Source organism: Odocoileus virginianus, chromosome 9, assembly GCF_023699985.2.
Source record: "Odocoileus virginianus isolate 20LAN1187 ecotype Illinois chromosome 9, Ovbor_1.2, whole genome shotgun sequence".
Taxonomy (NCBI): Eukaryota; Metazoa; Chordata; class Mammalia; order Artiodactyla; family Cervidae; genus Odocoileus; species Odocoileus virginianus.
The window spans coordinates 15,246,826-15,271,373 of NC_069682.1; the positions used below are offsets into that span (position 1 = coordinate 15,246,826).

At 47.1% G+C, this 24,548-nt stretch overlaps 1 protein-coding gene and 1 long non-coding RNA gene across 7 annotated transcripts in view; both read left to right on the forward strand.

The window, feature by feature from the left end:
• Positions 1 to 7,516, forward strand: part of CAMK1D (calcium/calmodulin dependent protein kinase ID) — a 389,654-nt gene extending 382,138 nt beyond the window's left edge. For 2 of the 3 annotated variants that reach the window (XM_070471985.1, XM_070471983.1), the window contains one exon: positions 1,891 to 7,516. In XM_070471985.1, the coding sequence (XP_070328086.1) occupies positions 1,891 to 2,009 (119 nt within the window). In that variant the 3' untranslated portion in view covers positions 2,010 to 7,516. The remainder of the gene's footprint in view (positions 1 to 1,890) is intronic. The other variant, XM_070471984.1, reaches the window with a different exon arrangement.
• Positions 7,517 to 17,561: 10,045 nt separating this feature from the next.
• The window catches only part of LOC139036559 (uncharacterized), a 76,286-nt gene continuing 69,299 nt past the window's right edge, over positions 17,562 to 24,548 (forward strand). For all 4 annotated transcript variants that reach the window (XR_011489347.1, XR_011489350.1, XR_011489349.1 and 1 more), the window contains exons 1-2: positions 17,562 to 17,757; positions 21,830 to 21,944. This is a non-coding gene — a long non-coding RNA (uncharacterized lncRNA). The remainder of the gene's footprint in view (positions 17,758 to 21,829; positions 21,945 to 24,548) is intronic.

The following is a 24,548-nucleotide window of genomic DNA, read 5'->3' on the forward strand; positions in this document are numbered from 1 at the left end:
TAATATTTATGTAACCCTAAGTCCTAGTATTTCCACGTTGAGATGAGAAATCAGTGGCTCAAGTCCCACCCAGCCATGTGTGAACAGAAGCTAACACTTTCTGATGCATCTCCTTATGATCTGACTTGCTTCTCATTGGGCATCACCCTTAGGGACCGATGACAGAGACTCATGACAGCCTGGGTCTCACTGACTTTTAAAATGTATTATTTTGCAGATGATCATTTGAGCTAATTTATTTGAAGTGTGTTGGCTTTGTGATCAGAGTAAAGATGTTAGGTTGGCCAAAAAGTTGGTTCAGGTTTGTCCATAATATGTTACAGAACACCTAAACCAGATTTTTGGCCAAGCCATACTAATGTCTCATTGTCCTCTGTGTTTGCGTGGAACAATACATCACCAAGGACACAGGCACACCCTCCTTATTTTTCTCTCTCAATCCCTGCTCTACACATTCACCTTAATCTCTAGGCTTTTCCACAGTCTCATCTGCTCCACTTGTAGTTGTTTAGTCACTAAATCGTGTCCAACTCTTTGGTGACCCCGTAGACTGTAGTCTGCCAGGTTCTTCTGTCCATGGGATTTCCCAGGCAGGAATACTGGCGTGGGTTGCCATTTCCTTCTCCAGGGGATCTTCCTGGCTCAGGTGTGTCCTGAGTGGGCAGGTGGATTCTTTATCTCTGAGCCACCAGGGAAGCTCTCATCTGCATTGCAGAATCTCCTTCATTGAAACCCTTTAGCTTGGTCTCACCCTGGGCATGATACTTCCTTCCTGTTTCCCTTCATCTTTAAATAATCCTCAAGTCTCATTTCTGAACATCCAGCCCTTAAGTTCTCCCAGGAAACCGCCACTGAGCATCTCCTGACACAACTGCACACTGCTTTAGGCCCAATTTATATTTCAGCGCAAATCCTTTCCACCTTCCGCTCAAAGGATACCCCACAATCTATTATTTGAAGATTCAGTCAGTGGCTCTGACAGCAAAGCCATCATAGTCATTTACTTTATGGCGTCCATGTGTTTGCGCTCACGAGTTCGTGGTGGCGAGGGTGAGTGGTACACTACCGCAGCTAAGATCATCCCACAACAGGACATTTCTGATGCCAGCGTCTGCCTGGGGAGCATTGGAGATGCAGCATGTCAGGAATTGTTCTAGACTAGGGGGCTGCCGATTCATGCAGGACTAAGTCAGTGTGCCCTGGGTCACAGATGCTTCTTAGCCAAGAGTCCAGAGCACACACCAAGCTGGGGTCATTCTTTATTCGCTCTTAAAATCCCTGCTTTCCCAGCACTGTTGTAAGAAATAAACAGTTCTTATGAGGACAGTATGTATTCAGTGGGCTTCCCAGGCAATGCTTGTGGCAAAGAACCCACCTGCCAATGCAGGAGACATAAAAGATGTGGGTTCAGTCCCTGGGTCAGGAAGGTCCCCTGGAGGGGGAACATTGCAACCCACTCCAGTATTCTTGCCCAGAGAATCCCATGGATAGAGGAGCCTGGTGGGCTACAGTCCATAGGTTGCAGAGTCGGGTTTGACTAAAGCAGCTTAGCATGCACACACACACACGCACTCATGTGTTTAATACCTAGCCTGATGCCTAGTATGTAGTAAATGCTCAGTAAATGGAAGCCGTCCTGTTACAGTAGCTAAACCATGATGTATCCAAATACAACACAGTTATCATTGCTATATGGAAGCAAGGAGGGAACACGAGTCCCTAAGAAGGCTTGGGATCCTTGCCGATGTTTTCCTGTGGTAGGTAAAAAGTTAGAAGCAAGGGCCTCAAAGTTTGTCCCCCCCCCACCCCAACAAACCCTTGCAGCGGGAAGAGGGGGTGAGTACGTTCTTCTAAAGCTTTGAACTTCCTGTGTCCGCTGACCCCCTGCAGGTCTGACACCCTCCACGCTCTGTAGTTTCATGTCCTCTTCGTCCGGGGTCTCAGGAGTGGGAGCGGATCGGAGACCGAGGCCCACCACTGTGACGACAGGGCACTCTGGAAGCAAGTGACTGGCCCCGGAGGTGGGGCCCAGGGGGCCGGGCCAGGGAAGGGGGGCCCCCGGGGGCCACCAGCGCCACCAGCCACTCCAGAGCGATCCCACCTTGCATGGTGCGCCTCCCTGCACAGGACTGGAAGACAGCAGTTTTTTTATGGCCATATTTTATACTGCAATTCTGAAGTGTTCATTTCTCACAAACTGTACTGACTCAAGGGATCTGGTGCTGTACATATGAATCTCGCAAAGCTCTAACAGAATGGACTTTCTCAGTTCCTCTCCCCAAGCCCTGTCGTTTCCGCTCTTCTCAGTAGAGGTACCCGTCTATGTTGTATTTTTTCATTCATGACAAAAAAAAAGTTTCAACTGGATTATTTAAGTATTGGTAAATATTGTGCATTAGGGTTTTGTTTTTTTCCTTTTAAGAAATGTGTCCTTTCAAGCTATACTTCTTACTTCCATGACCTGTATCTTTTGCTTGTCGGTAGTAGAATGTTATGTTAACCTTTAAGAGATTTTTTTTTCCTTCAAAGGGAATTTAAAAGTATTTTTTAAAATTCTAATAGAGGATTGATCGAGAATCTGTCTCCAAGGTGAAGAGTGCACTTTACTTCAATTCCTTCTCCTTGTCTCCCTTTCTTCCTTGGAGGGGCAGTTCTCTGAGAAGGTAACTCACCTCTTCTGCAGGCCTGTTTTCTCCCTGGGAGTTGGGGAGCCCGTGGGGGGCACCTGCAGAAAACCTTGCCTGGCAGCTCCTCCAGCAAAGCCCTCTCCAACTGGAGACCGTGGGGCCTCTGGCCATCCGCAGTCAGAAATGAAGAAGCCTGCTCCCCCAGAGCAGATGAAAGGCTAGACTTGTGATGAAGGAGATGACCCCTCTCCCCCTGCAAAAATTTCAGAGCCTCCCGCACAGAAAGAGCATGATTGCCATTTTGTTTGGAGCAAATTTCTCACACAGCTCTCCTTTCTCATGAGGAGGGTGGCATGTGAAAGCCCAGCTATGCAGTTTTAAAACTGATCTGTTTTTTAAAAATGCATTTCTAATCTTACAACTGCGAACAGCCTCCAGCTCACACCAGTTGTTTCTGCAAGTGTTTACGCTCTTCTTAGAGGGTGAGGATCCAGAGAAGGGAAGAGAGGGCCATGACCTTGGAAAAGACCCCATTGACATGAGGTGGTGAGGAGAGGTGACCTGCCCAGCCGGCAGGACCCTGGCCACTGCAGTGACAACCAGAGACCACCCAGCCAGGCCCAGCTGGCATGCAAAGCCATCCCTCTGATGGAGGGAATCCCCAAACCAAAGATCTGAGATGGTGGGGTCACCAGTGGTCCCAGGTGTCCCAGGACTGAAGGACTTTCAAACCAACAGTGTCCCAGGAAAACTGGGCCACGTTGTACACCCACGTGGTGGATGGGTGTGTAGGATAGAGCGAGCACAGTGTGAAACCCAGGACAAAGTGCTTCTCCAGGAGGCTTCCAAGATGCTGTCATGAAGAGGCGAGCAGGTGGGGCCAGATGCAGAAGCCCTCCCTCAGCCCCCGTGCCCACATGATGCCCTGAGTCTGCATCCGCACAGTCGGCCTCGAGCCGCAGTGGGTCCCTGCATGTCTTGATGGTCCCGTGACTTCCCTGGCTATTGTCCTCATGCTCTTCTCCCGCAGATGGTCAGACTCAGTGGATCCTGTTGGTCTGGCTGTCTTTGTCACTTCTACACCTTTGCCTGGGTGTAGGCCAAATATTCAGTGATGGTCCCCTCAGCACACACACACTGTTATGAGGCTCAACAGCTGCATTCTGCCTCCTTCAGGACAGCAGTGCAGGTGTGTGTAAGAGCCGCTGGAAAGACAGGCATCTGGTTCACCCCGTGTCTTCCGCATCACAGACACTCAGCCCCTTGACAGGAATCCCACTTGACATCTGCCACACGTGTATCCAGAGTGGAAATCAAGGTGTTACTCTTCAAAATTTGTAAAAAGCCTGGAAATGTCTATAAAATGACAGAAGACCCAGTTAGGAAGCAAGTATTGCCTCATTTGGAGGGCAATAGCATGAATATTATAAACAGAATCAGGAAACTGAGGCATGTCTCCCAGGACTTTAGTAGGATGTTGCTTACTAACAAGTGTAATGGAAGATCCAAGTTTGTACAGTATAAGAGGAGAAGCACTTAGATGTTATGGAGGAAGGGTGATAATTTGCCTGAATCTGATACTTAGAACATGTGCCCAAATAGTTACCAGCTCCTTGAACTGTGCCCTACACAGTCATTTGCACTTGGAAAGCAGCAGATTTTATTGGTGGCAAATTATTTTCTGGAGCTGAACTGTGGGATGCATGTTCTATGCAATTAATTTGAAAATATGTCCTACCTGAAAAGTGCAGAAGAGCTGAAAGACAGGCAGGTTTCAGGTGCCTCTTTGTGATTTGGGGTCAGCTCTTGGCCATGGTTGGCCACATCAGGTCTCAGTACCAAACTGCAAGAAGATAGTGACTGTTTCAGGCCAAAAGTAGGCTCTGTTGAACTTGACATCAGGTGAATCTCTGCTGTCTGGATGCCACCAGACTCATGTTTTGCCCCCATTCTTTTAGGAAGAGGAGAAAATAAGCCCCACATGGAAAAGCTGCTCTGCTCAGAGAGGCCTTAGTGGTTAAAAAATGGAGGTTCTCTTTCAACCGTGTTATTTACACTTGATTACAACATGGGAAGAGAACTCGGAATATGCCTTTTGGTAACACCTGCCAAGTGGAGTGACTGAGTCCTAGGACCCTCACTGATGTCAGATTATACCAACAGAAGCTGAGCTTTTCATAGGGACACCCGGCTTACACATCTCGAGGCCAGTGCGTGTGGCTAGACTAAGGATGGACCGTGGACTTCATCACAGGCTTCCTTCCAACACCCCGCCCCCCCCCAATTTGGTCTCTTCACCTCCTCAGAGAAAGTGGATTGTTTTTCTTATTTGAAATAGTGTCTTTGAATGGTCTTGCCCTCAACTGCCTGTCTGTCTCTCCTTCACTTCCCTGATCTTCATCTCATCCATGAGGCCATCAGGGAGGCTAGCATTTGTCTGAAACAGAGGGCGTGCACCCAAGTGTGGCTCTGACAGACTTTCGAGCAAGTCCCAGCTCTTCAGCTGGCTCTGAGCGTAGCATCCAGGGAACTGGGCAGTTGGGCTTAGAACTGACCAGGCAAGTCTCTGGCACTCAGGGAGGATGAGCTGGTGAAAGGCATGTGCCACATGTCCCCCCAGCTCAGTCTACCTACAGCACTAATCTCATCCTGTTCATTTGTCTCCCGTGGTGTCCAGAAGATCCGGGCGGATTATGAATGGAAGAGGAAGACCCCTCCTTTAGAATGAAGGCCAAAAACACTAGGGACAAAGGGATGGAATGCAAGTGACCCCTCCTTGCAAAGAAAGGGGTTAACCCTTCCTTTGGAGGAGTGACAGCTTGATGAATGCCCTGGGGTTTGATGTGTTGTGAGAAAAGACTGTATCCCAGTGAAGATAACTCAGTATTTTAAGACTTTGGCCACCATGGCCCTCTCACCCACCCAGAGCCTGGGCTGTGTTGATTCTTCACCTTGGAGAAGCCACTCTGGAACCATTGCTCCAGGTTTGAGGGTGGGAGAAGGAGGGTTATGGCCTCTGTGTTTTGCCTGCGACACTGTCAACTTCCCAACTTTGTGTGGTCTCCACAAACTCCTTTCTGGGCTTCCTCTGGTTGCAAAAATGGACAGCAAGGCCCAGTAGAGGGCAGTTCCTCCCATTTCCATAAGCAGAAATAAGATGTGCTCTTTCCCAGGGTCTCACTGTCACTTCTGGCAAATGGAATGAAGGTCCTCTGAATCAACCGATGCACGAAACCTTTGCATGTTCTTCTGAAACAATACTGCTTCCCGTTCTGTCCACTTACACTCTGCAGAGTTGGCCTTTTCCTTAAACACATTCCAGACCAAACACTGTTCAGTTTGTTTTAAAAAAAATGTATATACCAGTTTGTAACCCACCACTCTTTGCGAGGGACAGGGGGCTGGTCCTAGGTTGGGGCTGCCAGTTGGCCAAAGAGTGTTCCAGTTGGTTTTCAGAATTGACAAAGTTGAGATAGGAAGGGTGAATTGTGCAGATTTCTTAAAGGGGAGCTTAATTCACAGGGATGCCAAGAAAACCGGACTGCCAATGGGATTGCTTGACACTTCTACATTGGCCAGAGTCAGGGAGGAGAAAGAGGAAGGCAGGAGGCCCAAGCCGCCTTCAGCCCTGACCTTCAGTGTGGTCCCAGTGTATCGCGATCTGCAGCCCAGCACAGGCAAAGGAGCCCAGCCCCACTGTGGAGTCGGCCCTGCATGCTGGCCGCGACCTGGCCCGCCTCCTGCTCTGGGCCAAATCCAACGGGCAGGAGCACCAGTCTGTCCCGCCTTCCCTGCCACTTGTAGCAGGAGCAGCCGCGCTTGTGGCTCCGGGGCCTCTGCTTCTGCAAACCCAAAGGCTGTTCATTTGGCAGCCAACCCTGCAGCATGTGGCTGCCAGGTCTGGTTTCGTGGACAAAGTGTGGAATGGCTTCTTGGTGTCTGTGTCTCTCTCTACACCAAAGGGACTGACTACTGCATTTCCCCCTTTGTACTAATGCCGCTTCTGCATTCGCCATATCCATTTTTAACCTTTTGGTCTCCAGGGAACTTCTCATATGATGATTGTGTCTTCTGATGATTTACCAACTTCTTTTACTTCGAGGTGATTTTATTTTCTTATGGACGGGAAAAAAGAAAATGAAAGGAGTGTTGAGGCTTTCATCATAGAGATAAAATATCACCAGGAACTCAAAAGCCCCAAACACTGGATAAATTACTTCTCAAAGAAAAAGCTTAATCTGGACAGACTGAGGTTCCTGGGCCCTCATGGTAACCTTGCACTTGAGGGAGGAGGTGCTGGGGCAGCGCTGGCAGCCAGGCTCTTGACATGTTATAAAAACAAAAACATTATGATAGTGACAAAAATGCTACAACCTTGCAGCAGCATCTTTGTTTTGCAAGGCAGGCAGCATGTTTCAAAGAACATTTATCTTAGCCCCATGTTCAGGTTGAAAGATATTAATACAAAAGGTACATTCTGTCCAGAATAAAATTTGGAACAATTTCTAAATTGGCTCTGGTCACTGCAATAATGTCATAGTCCTTCTTGCAGCTCTCCCAACAGTGAGCATGTTTTCCAAAAGCTTATGACATTGAACCCAGGAATGTCCCTGTGTCTATTATTACTAGGCTTGTAATTGGTTCAGTTTTTCCATAAAAACATGCTTGTCCAAAAGAAGGGAAACTGTGCATTTATTCCATGCATGTAATAAACTCTGCAAGAAGTTTACTCCACATAGGTTTGCGGCACTGCAAAATTGTTAACGGGCCTGTGTAGCAAATGATTCTCTGCCTTGACAATCATGTACACATATCAAGATTTCTATCATAATGATGACGAGATTGATGACTTCTTGTTTTCCTCCAATAAAGACAATTAATCACCTTCAGATGTGTGTCGTTTGTTTCTTACATAAGAAGCCAGACTGGAGTGTTTCAACAGCTCTCTCTTTCCTCCTCTCTATAAAAGTTTGGATTTGAAGGAAGGAGTTGAATTGAGGCCCTGGAAATTCATAAGGTGCCCTAAATACTTTATGGGGCTCCCCTGATGGCTCAAGCAGTAAAGAATATACCTGAAATTCAGGAGACACAAGAGGCACGGATTCAATCCCTCAGTAGGGAAGATCCTCTGGCAGAGGGCATGACAACCCACTCCAGTATTCTTGCCAGGAGAATCCCATGGACAGAGGAGCCCGGCGGGCTCTGGTTCATGGAGTCACAAAGAGTTGATGTGACTGAAGTGACTGAGCACAGCGCAAATACTTTATATCACCACCCCAGGAATCCTGTGCAGGAGTCGTGCCACGGATGGGGGCAGGACAGGCACAGCTTGGCTTTGAGGCTTCTGATGGGCTCCCAGGCTCCCCCTTTGCCTTGCTGCTGTAGAAGGTGGCTGGAGGTGGACCCAGAAGCCCCCAGAAATCCAGATCACACTGACTAGATATTCTTGAGTCGTTTGCAGGAAAAGCCAACACTAATTTCCAGGAAAACCTGAGTTTCACATGCCTGCCCACACACGCCCACACCTGTCCATTTCCTGGGCACAGCCTGGGAATTCTCAATGCCCAGAGGAAGATTCTTTTCTGATCATGTAACCAAAAGTGCGGTCTGGCTGCTTACTGCTTAAAAGCCAGTAGAGTCAAGATTGATGGAGAGGAAAGTTTGCCTTATTCTGGATGCCAACAATCAGGGAGGGGGCAGGCAGACACCTCACCAAAGGCTAACTCCCCCCACCACCATTTACAATCAGTGGGCAAGAGCTTTTATAGACAGACAGAGGGCCTTACATGCAGAAACAGCACAGTCAGCTCTTGATAGTCATCTTAAAATTGGTCGTCGGTGGTCTGATCAGTGTCACCTTGATCGTTGTAAGTACAGTTAACCTTCAGCTCCAGGGTAGTTTGCATTTCTTGGGGCCAGTTCTCAGAATTGTGGCAGCTTATGTCATGGCTAGAGTCTGGTCACCATGTAAACTCCTCCACCTGGTGGGGTTCCAGTATCCATAAGACAGCTCACAGCCCTTGAGAAGGAACTAAAGGTCCTTGACTTTGCTTAATGACTGACTGTTTTCTTTGATTTCTACATTTTCTCACTTCCCTGATTAAACGATCTTTGGCTAACATTTTTCTGCAGGCAAAATGAAGGCAGAGGACATGAGGGTGAGGACCATAGAATCCTGCTCTGTTTCAATCAGAAGAGTGAATATTGTTTGCTTGTTTGTTTTCCTGGTTGGAACACCTGCAGCTCATAGCTCATCGGATATATTGTGGGAATTGGATCTGATCCACCAGACAATTCCTCCAATCCAAATAATAAGTTGTTGTGTCAAGGGGGAAAACAGGAATTGGACATGGTTGTAGAAATATAGAATAAACATTAACCCACACAGCCAGTATCAAGTGAAAGAAGCATGAACCTTAGTAGAAATAAGTGAGCCCCAAATAAATATAGTGTCCATCATCTGATACCTGATGTCTAGTCCTTTCTTAGCTGATATGGCTTCTCTCAATGCAGACCCTAGTCAGGAGCTATAACACAAGGTTCATTCAGCGGGTGCATAGGTGACATAATTAATGCAGGCTTTATGGAACGAAAGAACTTCAGTAACCTAACCAGTTTTGAAAACTATCTGTAAGGATTCATTAAAGAGAAGGCTCGCCAACTGTGACTGAAAATTTAGCCAAAGCAAGTGCACAGAAGTATAAAACTGATCCTAATAGAAAGCTGATATTTATTAGAGCCCTAGAGTTGAAATGTTTAAGGTCAGACTTTGAATTCACTGAGTTTCAGCAGCGATGTCCAGCACCTCTACCCTTCAGACATTCACCAAACCCCCTGTATCTCAAAAAATGTTCAATATGCATTGAAATTCACCTCAAATTTCCTTATATTTTTCAGGAAAATTTTGCTCTTCACATTCTCTTGGGATTGTCTATCAGCCAGAATACATATAGGGAACCAGTGGTACAAGAATTAAATAAAGCCTCCCAACATAGATGCAGAACTGTCCATCCAGACAAGAACCATACTTTGTTATTATTATCAGCAACAATATCTACTACTACTAACCATGCCATGGATTTTCTGTTCTAGATACTGTGCTAACTGAATTCCATTCAGTATCTCATTTAACCATCAGCTCAACAAGAAAGGTGCCCTTCTTCCCCAAATGGGTTCAGAAAGATTAAATGATTTACCTACAGGCAGCAGAGTTTCAAACTCAACTGGACTGATGTCAAAGGCCATCCTACTGTATTTCCTCTCATAATTCTCTGCAGGTCATTGAATTCCAAACTGCCCAATCTGGACTTCATTTGTTTAGTAACTGGGGCCCACTCGTAATTATTGAGTTGACACCATGGAATCAGTTAACGTCTGGAATGTCACCATTCCTAAGGTTTGTCACACCACATCTCCAAGAGAAACTTCTCTTAGCATCTCAGCCTAGTCTTACACAAGTTCAGTAAATGAGAAACAGCAGCAGAGGGAACACAGACATAACTGTGTTACTAGCCCATGTGTTTTCTGCTGTTCCATTGTCTCATGTCTCAGGAGAAATGTCACAGAAGCTGGATTTGGTCTAGAATTCGAGCTGTAGACGATAATCATAACACTGCTGGGGTTTTTGTCTTAAGTTAGTCTCTTCTCTTGCTCTGATTGATATCACTGGAGAGTTCTCTTCATATACACGGAGTTTTATCCTTGACATGCAGACCTCCCTGTTGTCTGCTATTTCCCCCAGATCGCCTTCAAAACCGCTGATTTATTTTCAAGACAGTGTCTCAGATCTCTGGTTCTCTTCCATCCTCCCCTGGGAGGAACTGTGTTTAGCATGAGTTCATCTTCCTAATGTGTTTCCACCAGCAAGCACGGACTCTGTCCAGAAAGACTTAATGGGCCAGGAAGATGCAATCCGTGGTCAACTTATGAACACTTTTCCTCTTGCCTTCATCTCAGGCTGCTTCTTCCCCCTCTCTATAAAAAAACATTGTTTTAGCTTCAACATTATATTTGTCTTGGGGGCATCAGGATTCATTTCTGTGGGTCTTGCTGATTCAGGCTGTTTATATCGGCTCATGGAGAAAAACTCACACAGGATGCTGAGCCGCCAGCCAACCTGGCTGTAGTCCCGGAGAAGAGCAGCCTGACTGGCCCCTCTCGTTAGGGCCGGCTGTTCCCCAGCATGGAAGTGGAACACGGCTAACTTCTGTGCCCACCTGTCCCAGAGTGCTTGTCACAGGGACCCCTGTGGGATGAGAGAAAGCTTACTCATGGTGAGTCTTTTAAACGAACTGTCTCAGGTCCGGACAGTAGTCCCAGTAGTGATGGAACCTCGGGGGCACCAGCAGTGTGTGTGGAGGGGGGGACTTAGCATCTCTCTGGTGCAGGCTGCCCCACCCCGTCAACTGTGCTGCTTGACAAACGGTCCCCAGGCAGCACTGCCTCAAAGCTGCATCCCAAAGCTTCCCACACCATACCTCCCCCTACTCCTCAGAGATCTCGCTGAGATGCAGACTCTGAGTCAGCAGGTCTGGAGGGCTGGGCGAGCTCCCAGGTGGCACTGCTGCCGCTGGTGGTCCTCACGCCCGCCTGCCCGTTCGAATCACCCTGGGATCATTTCAGAAATACTAGTGCGTGGGCCAGTGGCACTAGGATCGCTGGTGAAAAGGTGCCCTCGTGGGCTTCATTCCTACCCATACCACGTGGGCCTCATCTAGGGCTGCTGAAGGGAAAGACAGACAGACAGGCAGCAGTGAGAGAACACAGAAGTGCCAGCACGGACACCACAGTCTTTTTATAACCTAACCTTGGTACCTCAGTGCTTCTGCCACATTCTATTCATTAGACATGAGCGTTACCCAAGGGCGTGACCACCAGGATGTGGGGCCCACAGGGGCCTTCTGCACAGCTGCCTCCCACAGCCTTGTCCCTCTGCCACCTCACTCATGACCCTTGCTGACCAGAGAGAGAGGTGAGGCTGGACTGTGATCCGTGGCCGGAATCCACGTGCTGAGGGAGAGGCAGTGAGAACAGGGCTCCGGGATGCTCCAAAGAGCCCAGACGTTCTCTGAATGACATTCATCCAATTAATGTTTTTAAAATCTTGTATTTGCTCTAAGAATGTAAAGCAGACTACCAAAGTCTTAGCAAACTGCTCTAGGGAAGCTGCAGGCTTCAAAACACAGCATTCCCTCTGTCCTGAGAAGAAACTTTTAACTCCGCCCAGAGTAAAAAAGAAAAATAAGTAAGCTTTGGACATGCACATCCTGAAATCTGCAGGTGCACCCCATCTACCAATCGATGCCCATGTGGTTCTTCTTAAAGAGATTGAGATCGGAGAGTCGATGCTCCACGTGGAGCTGGGAAATGAAGCTGTGCCCCACAGCTGCTGGTCCTCATGAGGTTAAACCCGGGCGCAAAGGCTGACTGGAAAGGGCTCTTGCTCTGGGCCAGTTTAAGTGATTCCCCTCCTTCTGAAGATAGTGGAGGACACGCTCCGGGCGAAATCCACCAGATGGACCAGGCAGATGTGGCCCCTTCTCGCTAAAGCCGACGCGCATGTGTGCAGCAGTTTGCAGTGACTGAAGCCCTTGACCTTGAATTATCCTTCAGCCTTCACAGCAGCTCCGCAGGTGGGTGGGAAAGCGCGTGACTTCTGCCTCCAAACACGAGGAAACAGAGTCTGAGAGGGAGGAGGTGACTTGTGTCCGGGTCAGAGTTGGGCCTGCAAGGCTGAGCAAGTGAGGAGCGGGGAAACCCGTCAAGTGCAGGATATATAAATGGGCTCATTTCCCAGCTTTGGAAGAAAGGATGCGAGTTTTCTCCGAGGCCTCCCAGGCCGGCAGGAAATACAACACATCCCCTGGGGATGTTTCTTGGCTCCTTCCTGATCCGCTCTGTGGCTCCTCCTCCTGCAAGTCCAGCGTGATCAGGGCTGAAAACTGGGTCCCCCCCCCCCCCCCCCCCCGTTGCAACCTCTCAGGTGAGGCCTCTCTCAACAACAATTTCCTGAGCACCTCCTGTGTGGTGAGGATGCTCTAGCATAGGGACCTCTGACCTCCTCAGGGTTCCATCCTCTCCTCTTTCATTTGCCTTCAGCTGCTCAATGTGTGCTGGAGCTGGAGGCGAAGCAGCAGGTAAGCTTTCTCCTCTCCAGGGGCAGGGCTGTGCGAGGCAACTTTGCCAGCGGGAGGCCGCCTCGATCTTCTCCCCCTGGACCCCACACAGGCACGCTGAGCCACGTGACTAGAATGTGTTAGAACTCTGCCTGGGATGGCTGAGCACCAGTGTCCCGTCTCATCCAAGGCCAACAATTCTGTGTTCCTCATGGCGTTTCCCACCTTCCCCGAATCAGCCCTGAGGGGATGTCAAGGAGTCCCAGTGCCCAAATGGAATCCAAAGACGTAGTCCTGGGTGCACCACTTTTGAGCTGTGTAATCTGAGTGAGTCCCTCTGATCTCTGCCTCCTGTCTTCATTTATGCCATGATGGGTCCCCAAGGTAGCCTCCAGCTCTCGAACCCTCTGACAGCCAGACATCTCCAAATCCCCATGTTACAATTCATGGTGCCAGTGTCTTGGGGTTTTGCTCTTTGTCTGGAAGAGGATGTTGCCCTGTCTAGTGTACCCTGCTGGCTTCCTGAGAAACTTGGAGAAGAGTCTGAGTTGAACCTGTGAATTTCAGGCTTTTCCAGAGGCAAGGAAGAGCGTGAATTAGACTTGTTACAGTAGTTATGAAACCCGCATTTCCTGTCAGTTCTTTCCAAGTTTGATGTTAAATGAGCAAACTGAAATATGAATGTTAACAAGGATGACTCAGGCCTAGAAAATGTGATAGCATGATGCCAGCTGTAAAGAATGGCAATAAAAGGACTTTTCTGATCCATTTGTTGACAAAAAACAGCAAGAGATCATTCACCTAGTTACTGGTCTCCAAATAATTTTGATTGTGCACTCTTGAAAAAGTTCTTGAGCATGGAAGCATCCCTAATATATGAATATTTATGTATTTGGAAATTATAGGCATCTAGTATTGTACTAGATTCATGGGGTTGCAAAGAGTCAGACACAACTGAGCGACTGAAATGAGTATTGTACTTATAGATGAACATGTAAAGCATACACAAAGAAAATTAAAAGGACAGGATCAAAACAAACTTGTCAACAAAACAAAGTATTTATCATTGCCACATCAATGTGATTTAGTATCTTGTTTATTTTTATATAATACAGCAATTTGGGAGTCTGATTTCAAATCCAGTTTGTCTACATTCTTGGTCTCTAAGAACTGTTGTAACTGAAAAAGTTGCAATGTAAAAATATGTAGATCCAAAATGAAGACATCTATTGTTGGAGGGCTTATAACTGAGGAAACTGACTGAGGGCTTATAACTGACCAAATCCAACTTGGAAATTCACAAGACCTAAAGTGGTATCATGATGTTCTTGAGTCCAAGTTTGTATTGCTCACTGCACAACAGGCCAATAAGTTGAGAGATGAGTTATTAGTGCAAGGAATAGCAACTTTATTTGGAAAGCCAGCAGACTGAGAAGATGGTGAACTGTGTCCCAAAGAACCATCTTGCCTGGTTTGGATGCTAGTTTCTTTTATAGAACAAAGTGGGGAAGTGGGGACGTAAAGTAAAAAAGGCTGTAAATTGTTGCAAATATTTCTTGGTTCCAACCATACTCAGGAGATGTGTTAATTTCTTCTTTCCTGTAGCCACTCACAGGTGGGCCAGGTCAGGATATTTCCTGTGAGCTAAAAAAGGATTTTAGCTTAAGCTCAGACATAGGAGGCAGAGTTCCGAGAGATGGGCCATTATGTATACCTTAAGCTAAAGGCAACATCCCTTTAGTGATTTGTTGTTTAGCCACTAAGTCGTGTCCAACTCTTTTGCAACCCCATGGACTATAGCCTACCAGGCTCCTTTGTCCATGGGGTTTCTCAAGCAAGAATACTGGAGTCAGTTGCCATTTCTTTCTTCAGGGGATCTTCCCAACCCTGGGATCAAACCCATGCCTCCTGCATTGCAGGTGGATTCTTTACCACCGAGCCACCTGGGAAGCCCCCTTTAGCCAAAGCAATAGAATACAAAGGTTAAAGTAAAAGAAAGAGACCTCATATGGAGTCAGACTAGTTTCCTTGTTAACAGAACGTCCCTTCTTTCCAATATCCTTCTACCCTTTCTGCCAAAGAGAGAAGGTCGCTCAGTTGTGTCCAACTCTTTGCAACCCCATGGACTATACAGTCCATGGAATTCTCTAGGCCAGAATACTGGAGTGGGTAACCTTTTCCTTCTCCACAAGATCTTCCTAACCCAGGGATCGAACTCAGGTGTCCCACAGTGCAGGCAGATTCTTTACCAGCTGAGCCACAAGGGAAGCCCAAGAATACTGGAGTGGGTAGCCTATCCCTTCTCCAGCAGATCTTCCTGACCCAGGAATCAAACCAGGGTCTCCTGCATTGTAGGTGGATTCTTTACCAACTGAGCTATCAGGGAAGCCCCCAGCGGTAACTTATGTTACACAAATATGTAACTATAATCCAGGTACAGACAGTCCCCTACAAAGACCCTATTTTTTAAAAAAACATTAGGTCAGTGTTTATATTTAACTCTTAAACACCTAAATTTTTTTTAAAACTCACAGCTGAGTGAAAATAGGTACTAATGTCTTTCTTTTGATTGAGACACTCAAGAGAACTTGTGACTTCAGACCACTAGAGCAGTGGTTCCCAAATTCTTAAATAATGTGACCCCTTTTTATGAGCTCAGCACACCAGCAGGTACAACTGACTAAGGGCAAATAGCTTTTAAAAATGAATTTGCAAAGAAAATATGGTACTTATATTCAATGGAATATTATTCAGCCTTAGAGGGAAATCCTGCCATTTGTGACAACATGGATGAACCAGAAGGATATTAAGTGAAATGAGCCAATCTCAGGAGAAAGAATACTGTGTGATTCTATTTATATGGGGTTATCTAGAACTGTCAAACTCATGGAAGCAGAGAATGAATGTACCAATGGTTTCCAGGGGCTTAGACATCAGGGACATGGAGAGTTGTTATTCAGTAGGTATAAAGTTTCAGTTAAGCTAGATGAATATATTCTAGAGATCTGCCATACACACCATACCTATTGCTAACAATGAAATCTTGTGAACATCATAGTTAGGTGTTCTTATCAAACCCAAACCAAAGTGAACAAAATCCAAAGGACAAGAGGAAACTCTGGGAGGTACTGGATCTCTGTTGCCTTGATTGTGGAGATGGCATCACAGGTGTTTGCATATGTCCAAACTCATCAAATTGTACACATTAAACATGTGCAGTTCTTTGTGAACCAGTTAAACCTCAGTAAAGTAAAATCTGGATTTGTATTTCATTTCTCCAAGGACTTCTACCTCCATTGAGCAATAGTCAATACATGTTGGAGACATATTTCATCAGTTGACAGGCAAGGAATTGGGCAACCTTGCCACTGTTCAGTAGTCCTCAGTCCCAGCCAAGCTGCCATGAAAACACTTCCCTAGAGGGAGGGAAAGTACTTGGGAATAAATATCCAGACCTCTTAGTGACTTGTCTTGAAAATCCAAGCCTGTTCGGTTCAGTTCAGTCGCTCAGTTGTGTCCGACTCTGTGATCCCATGAAACACTACATGCCAGGCCTCCCTGTCCATCACCAACTCCCAGAGTCCACCCAAACCCATGTCCATTGAGTTGGTGATGCCATCCAACCATCTCATCCTCTGTCATCCCCCTCTCCTCCTGCCCTCAACCTTTCCCAGCATCAGGGTCTTTTCAAATGAGTCAGTTCTTCACATCAGGTGGCCAAAGGATTGGAGTTTCAGCTTTAACATCAGTTCTTCCAATGAACACCCAGGACTGATCTCCTTTAGGATGGACTGGCTGGATCTCCTTGCAGTCCAAGGGACTCTCAAGAGTCTTCTCCAACACCACAGTTCAAAAGCATCAGTTTTTCTGTGCTCAGCTTTCTTTATAGTCCAACTCTCACATCCATACATGACTACTGGAAAAACCATAGCCTTGACTAGACAGACCTTTGTTGACAGAGTAATGTCTCTGCTTTTCAATATGTTGTCTAGGTTGGTCATAACTTTCCTTCCAAGGAGTAAGCATCTTTTAATTTCATGACTGCAATCACCATCTGCAGTGATTTTGGAGCCCAGAAAAATAAAGTCAGCCACTGTTTCCCCATCCATTTGCCATGAAGTGATGGGACCAGATGCCAAACCTACTACATCGTGACATATCTTTCAATAACTGAAGGGCTTTATGATAAAGCAGGCATTGTGAAACAATAAGTTCCAGTCAGTGTGCTGAGTGACACTTGTGACCTCGTGGAGCAGAAAAGTACAGTGAAGAGAGAAAATGGAAAGGGATAAAATGCTTCTACTGACAGAGAGCCATCTGCAATGGGAGTGCGTCCCCTTGCACAATGGTTCTCAAAATTAACCAGACATATGAAAATACCTGGGCATCTCGTTAAATTGGAGATTACCATTCAATAGGCCTGGGATAGGGATCGAGATTCTAAATTTCTAACACGTTCACAAGAGAGGCAGGTGCAGCTGGCACAAGTCTGCAACCCTGAGCAATGAGACCCTACCATGTATGCGTCTTCAGCAGGGGAGTCGGCCATTTCTGAGCCTTTCTCAGTTGGCATTAGCCAACGGGGGTGGACTCCAACAGAGGCCGGCATCGGTGAGCTATACACATAGCACAGAAGCTACAGGTAGTAACTAAAGGAGGCGGGAACTCATTATCAGGAGGTGGCCTGCTCCATCCCCGCCTCCCCCCCCCCCCAGTGGGTGTAGCTTTCAAGCTCAGGAAGAGCCCAGCAGGTGGGCACCACAGCGCCCCTGTTGGCAGGAGGACGCTCCAGCAGGAGGCGAGATGCTCTTTAGGCGGAGAGGCTGCAGCTGAGCAGCTAAAGATGGCGCTGAAGGCGGATGCAGTGGACCTGCGTCTTGACTCAGGCTGCTAGCATAGTAACCCTTGCAGGGCAGCTCTTCTCTGAAAGGTCCCCTGTGACTGACCCACCAGTGTGACAGCTCCAGCGGGAATGACTTGCTGGGCAAGACTGGTTCCAGCACCCACTGGGCCAGGTAAGACTAGGAGCCCCAGGGGCAGCCATTTCTTTCTCGGGACCACTGAGGCTCTTCCCGCCCTCTGGATTTTTCTGAAGGAAACTACCCTCTGTGATTTCCAGGCCCCTACACTACTGTGAGCAGCTGGAAACTGCTACTGTCTCTAAAAAGAGAGGAATGATTCATCTGCTCTCTGGGGCTTCCCTGGCGGTCAGCAAAGACGGTGCCGCCACAAGGGCGGGGGAGGGAGTGGGGAACACGGGGGTGGCATGTGGGTTCAGTCCCTGGTCTGGGGATTACGATCCTGCATGCCCCGCTGTGGCTTAAAAAAAAAGAAAAAATCGCCCACTCTCAGGTTGGGTCTCCCCTCCTCAGCAGGGAGAAGAGCTGTTAAGACTTGGTTGAAGCAGAGCAAGGTGCTCCCACCCCCCGGTATGTTTGTGCAGTTACGTTTTTCCTGGAGAAAATGAAGCAGTTTTCCTAAAGTTTCCTAAAGTGACTGTGAATTAGATGCTTTTAAAGGCATCTGGCCACAGATTCACACTTGGAGCCGACTTGCTAGTGAATCAGTTTAGGAGGCTGATTTTCCTGCGCCTGGCTTCTTCATATCAACCCCTGGCTCTTTTGTTACAGATGGCGATAGTGGAGGGTGGGCCTGAATGAGGGCAAAGGCCAGGTCTGTTTTTGCTCGTTATTTTCATCCTTAGGACACAGGTCAGCACTCAAAATAACTCTTTGTTGGCCGAGTCCATGAATGGGTAAGTTACTGGTTTAGTAAATGGAACTGGCAGGTCAGCCTCTCTGGCGGTTACAGGTCATGGGTGGATACAGGTGACCCCGCCAGGCCACTCACCTGGCATCCTTCCACCTGGAGCCAGAGTGTTTGGGCGCTGATTGCCTCAGCTGTGCTGATTCACTTTCCCTCTGGCAGTTCATTAGCCTGGTAGATTCAGGGCTCTCTTAGAAATGGCCGGTTTGCTAGTTTTGCTGCTTTGCTTACTTAGGGTGGACAGGAGGAACCTTGGCTGAGCGCCCCCACCAGCCCCACTATGACTCCGTCAGCTTGCTGGTGGGGCCAAGCAGAGGCAGGGTTAGCATAAGGTAGGACTTATTTACCTTGAAGCCTAACTGCAGTAGAGTTCATAATGCCCCTGTTTTGCCCTATCCCCTTTGTCTTCCCTTTTTGTCCAGGCAGAGGGACTTTTAAACTTGAAAGGCTGTTGGTTCAGAACTGAGCATCCCAGCCGAGTGCAGAGGGGTAGCAGTGGCTTCTGGGAAGTGACCCGAACTCACCAGCAACCACTGCGGAAACCAGTCACCAGCCCGCCCTGGACCTCGCCTGGGGTCATCTCTGTGTCATCTCGGGGTCATCCTACCGCGGAGATGGATGTGCACCCAGGATTCAGTTTTCCCCAAGCCTGGCCCTCTAGCATTAACAGCTGGAAAGCACAGTGTTCCACGTCAATGGAATCCGGCAATTCCAGATGTTTCCTTTCAGTTGGTCAATAGTGTGTGTCTGATGCATTCACCATGCCTAGGAAAACAGCAGGAGCTTTAAGGACCTAATCAACAATAGACATGGTTGGGCTGTGGTTGCCGAGGTGAGCTGAGAGAGAAGGATGAACGGGGGAGCACAGAGGATTTTGGGGGGCAGTGAAAATACTCTGTATGATACTGTAATGATGGATACAAGTCATCACGTACTTGTCTGAACCCCATAGAACATACAACACCAAGAGTGAACCCTTGTGTAAACTGTGGACTTTGGGCGGTGATCCAAGTGGTGACACCGCTTTGAGACATACATGTAGGTCCATCTGTTACGACAAATGCTCTGCTCTGGTGGGGGATGTTGATGAGGGGGGAGCCCACCCATGTCTGGGGACCGGGAGTAGATGGGAAATCACTTCACGTTCCCCTCATTTTTGCTTTGAACCTAAAACTGCTCTAAAAATAGTCTGAAAAGGAATAGACATGGTTTCCTCCCTCAAAGGTGGAGGGATGTGATGGGCAGAGATTGTGTTGGCAGCTGAAGAATGCTGTGCAGACTGAGGGGTGGGTGAGGAGTCCCCTTCCCAGGCGCCTTGTTGGTGATTTTGAGGCTCTGAAATAGACTTGCTCCTCTGAAAGTAAGGTACAGGAATAGAAAGTTGTGGATTAGGATCTGGAGCCCGCGGGGATGCAAGGTGGCAGATCCTGACGTGAGGAGTGGGCTGCCTGCACATGCAAGAGCCTGAAGGAGGGGCTGCAGTTGGTTATCTCAAGAACTCATCTAGGGACCTGCCCCACCACACCTGCTTGTCCCCTCCCTCACCCTCGGGGAGCACGCCCTGAGCTGTGTGCAGGCAGGAAACTATGTCACATGCTTGTTTATTCTGGAGCCGATTGTGAGCATGGCTGGGCCTCCGTGTCTGCTTCTCTGTGGCCTGAACACCTGCTGACCACGTGGCCAGGCCTGGGCAAGCCTGGGATGAAGGCCCTGTGGTCAGCCCTCCCCACGGCATCCAAGCCTGCAGGCTGCCCTCTTGGCTAATTCCCACCTGGGGTGCTTTGCTCACTCCTGCTCACCCCCTGGTTGAGGGCTGGGAAGGGGGGTCATGTCAGGATGACCTTTCTCATCTTTGGTTTGAGCTCCTACTATCTGGCTTGCTTTCTTAAGGATTATTTCAGTGGTTCTTGGACGTGGATGATCATTGAAATCACTCATGTGAATTTTGCTGGTTCTAATGGAATTGGTCTGGGGGTGACCTCTGCAGTGGGAATGTTTAAAGCTCCCTCAGATGGTTTGAGGGACTTCCCAGGTGGCTCAGTGGTAAAGAATCCTCCTGCCAGCACAGGAGACACAGGTTTGAATCCTGGGTCAGGAAGATCCTCTGGAGGAGGGATGGCAGCCCACTCCAATATTCTTGCCTGGGAAATCCCATGTCATGGGTCCTGGCGGGCTACAGTCCATTGGGTCACAGAGAGTCAGACATGACTGAGCATGCATGCACATATGATTTGAGTGCTGGGCATAGGGGGGGCCTCACTGGCCCAGCTGAAGCATTTCTAGATCTGATGAGGAACTTCTTACTGCCCTCACTTGGTCTACACAAAGCAGGGGTGATGGGGAAAAGAAAGATTAAATTCAGATACTGCTGTGGTTCCCAGTCTTCTCTCTGCTAAATCCACCAGGTGAACAGTCTCTTCCCTTTTGAGTTGTTGGCTTAAAAAATAGTCACAACCTAAAAGTTGAGAGTTATATTTTATTTGGTGGGAATTTTTAGGACTTCAAGCCCGCAGGAGATGACATCTCACTTAACCCTGAGAGAACTCTCCGAGGAGGGGTCAGGTTATATAGAAGTTTGCAACAAAGGGCAGGTAGTTTGAACATCAAAATTATTTTCATGAATTAAAATCAGATGTCTCAAGGAATTTAGCGCTTTCCTTTGTATGGGAAGGTGCAAGAGTCTGGGCTCATTGAAATCGTTCTTTTTGTAAATGCATCTCAGCTTTCTGGGGCCAGTGTCCTGTGTTTTTCACATCCTGAGTTCCTCAGAGCTCACTCTAGGGAGTGGTGAGAGCCTAATGGCTGCCAGATTGTGCAGGTATTTTCTCTTTCCTGAGTGTCCCTAGGGCTCAGAAATTCACATTTGGAGGGGTGGAGCCGCTGGTGACTGTGACGTCCTTGTTTACTGATATGGCAGAAAATACTCCATACTTCTCAGAGTAAAGAATTTAAAAAGCCTTTTGACATACATTATACATCCAATATGATACAGAATGCCCAGTGAAATTTTAGATTTCAGAAAGAGTGAATTTTTTAAAAGTATAAGTATGTCCTATGAAATATTGTGGGTATACTTATACTAAGAAATTATTCAAACTCAACTGGGCATCCTGTGTTTTTATTATATTAACTGGAAGACTGTAATAGATAAACGGATTTTTTTTTCTTACAGATGACAAAAACCCAACTCAAACAATTGAAGCAAAACAAAAAGGTGAATCAATGGGTTTATATAACTGACAAGTCCATCCATTGGGGCTGTATTTAGATGTATCCAGGGAACTCTCTCCATATTTCTTAGCTCTTCTTTTCTCCATACAGGTCTTTCTAAATAGAGGGAAAGAAGGCTCTTGGGGGCTGTGGCCTCACAGAATCCTTCCTAACAGCTTGTGATCCCAGTGGAAGAGATCGTCTTTTCTGAGCATTGCAGAAACAGGTAAGGCTGATTTTTAAAAAATATTTATTTGGCTGTGCTGGATCTTTGATTGCAGCATGTGGGGTCTTCAATCTTCATTTCAGCCTGCGGGCTCTCTGGTTGTGGCATGGGGGTCTAGTTCTGTTACCAGGGATCCAACCTGGGCCCCCTGCATTGGGAACTCGTATCTTAGCTCCTGGGCTGCCAGGGAAATCTCAAGGCTGGTTTTTCTGGCTTGAGTCACACATCTGCCCTTGAATGACTGTGGCCAAGGAGGTTGAATGGTTAATTTGCTCTTGTGTTTATCCTGTGGCCACCCCTGGGGCCAGAGGGGTGGACGTTCCCACCCCAAAACACAGGACTGACCAGCATTACAACAGCCAATGTTACACCCACACAATATGGGTGGTTTTCCAAGGGAAAGGATTTTGAGCAGGTTTCCATCTACTCCATGCAAAGAGAAAATGCACCTTTTGTTCATCCCAAATGTGAGCATCTCTTGTTTAGGGAAGGGAGGCCCTGAATTAGTTGGGATGGCTGTGGGGTGAGAAAAAGTGGGCAACTCCCCAGTGGTCTCTAAATGAACTTCCGAGTTGTTCAGTTGTTTTAGCAGAAGAGCACGCACACCTCACTAGCTCTCTGCAATCCAGCGGGGTCTTCGGTATGGAGAAGAGACCAAGGTCTTTTTTTTTTAATTTTTATTTTATTTTGGAGTATAGTTGATTTCCAATGTTATGTTAGTTTCAGGTATAGCAAAGTGATTCCATTTAGTTAGCATAGCAAAGTGATTCATTTATGCATATACGTGTCTCTCTCAAATTCCTTTCCCATATCAGTTATTACAGAGTTTTGAGTCGAGTTCCCAGTGCTCTACAATAAGTCCTTGTTGATTATATATTTTATATATAGTAGTATGTATTGTTAATCCCAACTTCCTAATTTATTCTTCCCCTCACCTTTCCCTTTTGGTAACCAAAATTTGTTTCTTTAAGTCTGTTAGTCTGTTTCTGTTTTGTAGGTAAATTCATCTGTATCATTTTTTAGATTCCTCATGAAAGTGATATCGTGATATTTGTCTTTCTCTGTCAGATTTACTTCATTTAGTATGATAAGCTCTGGGTCCATCCATGCTGCTACAAATGGCATTGTTTCCTTCTTTTCTATGGCTGAGTAATATTCCATTGCATATATATGTGCCACGTCTTCTTTATCCATTCATCTGTTGATGGATATTAAGATGGCTTCCCTGTCTTGGCTGTTGTGAGTAGTGCTGCAATGAACATTGGGTGCATATATCTTTTCAATGTATGGCTTTATCTGGATATATGCCCAGGAGCACAGTTGCTGGGTCACATGGTAGCAAGGTCTTTATTTGTGGTGGGGGCTAGAGGATCAGTGCCGCCCTTACAGGGGGCATCCTTCTTCCAGCTCTGTACCCCACTATGGCTGTGAAAGTTGGAAACCCCTCAGCCTGCTGTGGTTGAAGACACCCTTTTCTGATGTCTGAGTGGCTCATCCTCAGCATTCTGAGTTGCACTGTGCCTTGGTAACCTCACCAGGGTGACACCCAAAAATTCTCTGACACTGTGGGTGCTGGCTAATTAATTACACCAGAAGAAGCAGGCCAGCTCTAGAAGTTGCCCGCATCTGCTTTGTGTTGTGGCCTTTTTGTTCATGGGGCTCACATTTGAATTCTCAACTGTCCTGTAGAACACAAGCTTCTTAAAGTCAGGGATTCTTTCTTTTCTTTCCTTTGTTGAATGGGGCTTTGTTGAATGTATTGAGTTTCTGGAAAGATGGGGAAGAAGGCTCCCTTGTTCTCCTGTCCCCAGTTCTCATAAACCAGCCTTCCCATCTCACATACTTCTCCACCAGGAAGTGTGTATCAGAATCAACATTTTCAAACAAAATTACCCATCTCATCTTTTAGGCGGAAAAGGCAATGGCAACCCAGTCCAGTACTCTTGCCTGGAAAATCCCATGGACGGAGGAGCCTGATGGGCTGCGGTCCATGGGGTGGCTATGAGTCAGACACGACTGAGCAACTTGACTTTCACTTTTCACTTTCACACATTGGAGAAGGAAATGGCACCCCACTCCAGTGTTCTTGCCTGGAGAATCCCAGGGATGGGGGAGCCTGGTGGGCTGCCGTCTATGGGGCTGCACAGAGTCAGACACGACTGAAGTGACTTAGCAGCAGCAGCAGCATCCTTTAGAAAATTCTGATTGAGAAGGTAGGAATATTAGGTTGGATTGGAATGTACATTTTGGTTTTTGAAGAGCTCCACCAATAATTCTGATATACCACTCTTTTCTTCCCACAAACCACCTTCAACTGAAAATAGTTGTGAAATAATTCTCTTATGTGGCTTAGAATACAAAAACCAACTCTGGAGCAACAGTGCCTGTGGTTGGATTTCAGTACATCTTCACACTATGGTATACCATGATTGTGGTGGAAATAATTGTGTAGAAAGTTCAGCCAAGTGGAGTTGCATGTCACTAACCAATTCTAGTCTTATATGTAGAAATACTTACATGCAAGCACAAAGAGATTTCTAGAAAAAGAGATTCCTTAACTGGGGGAGGTGGTTCCCCTTCTTACGATGACTTAGGTTTAGTCCT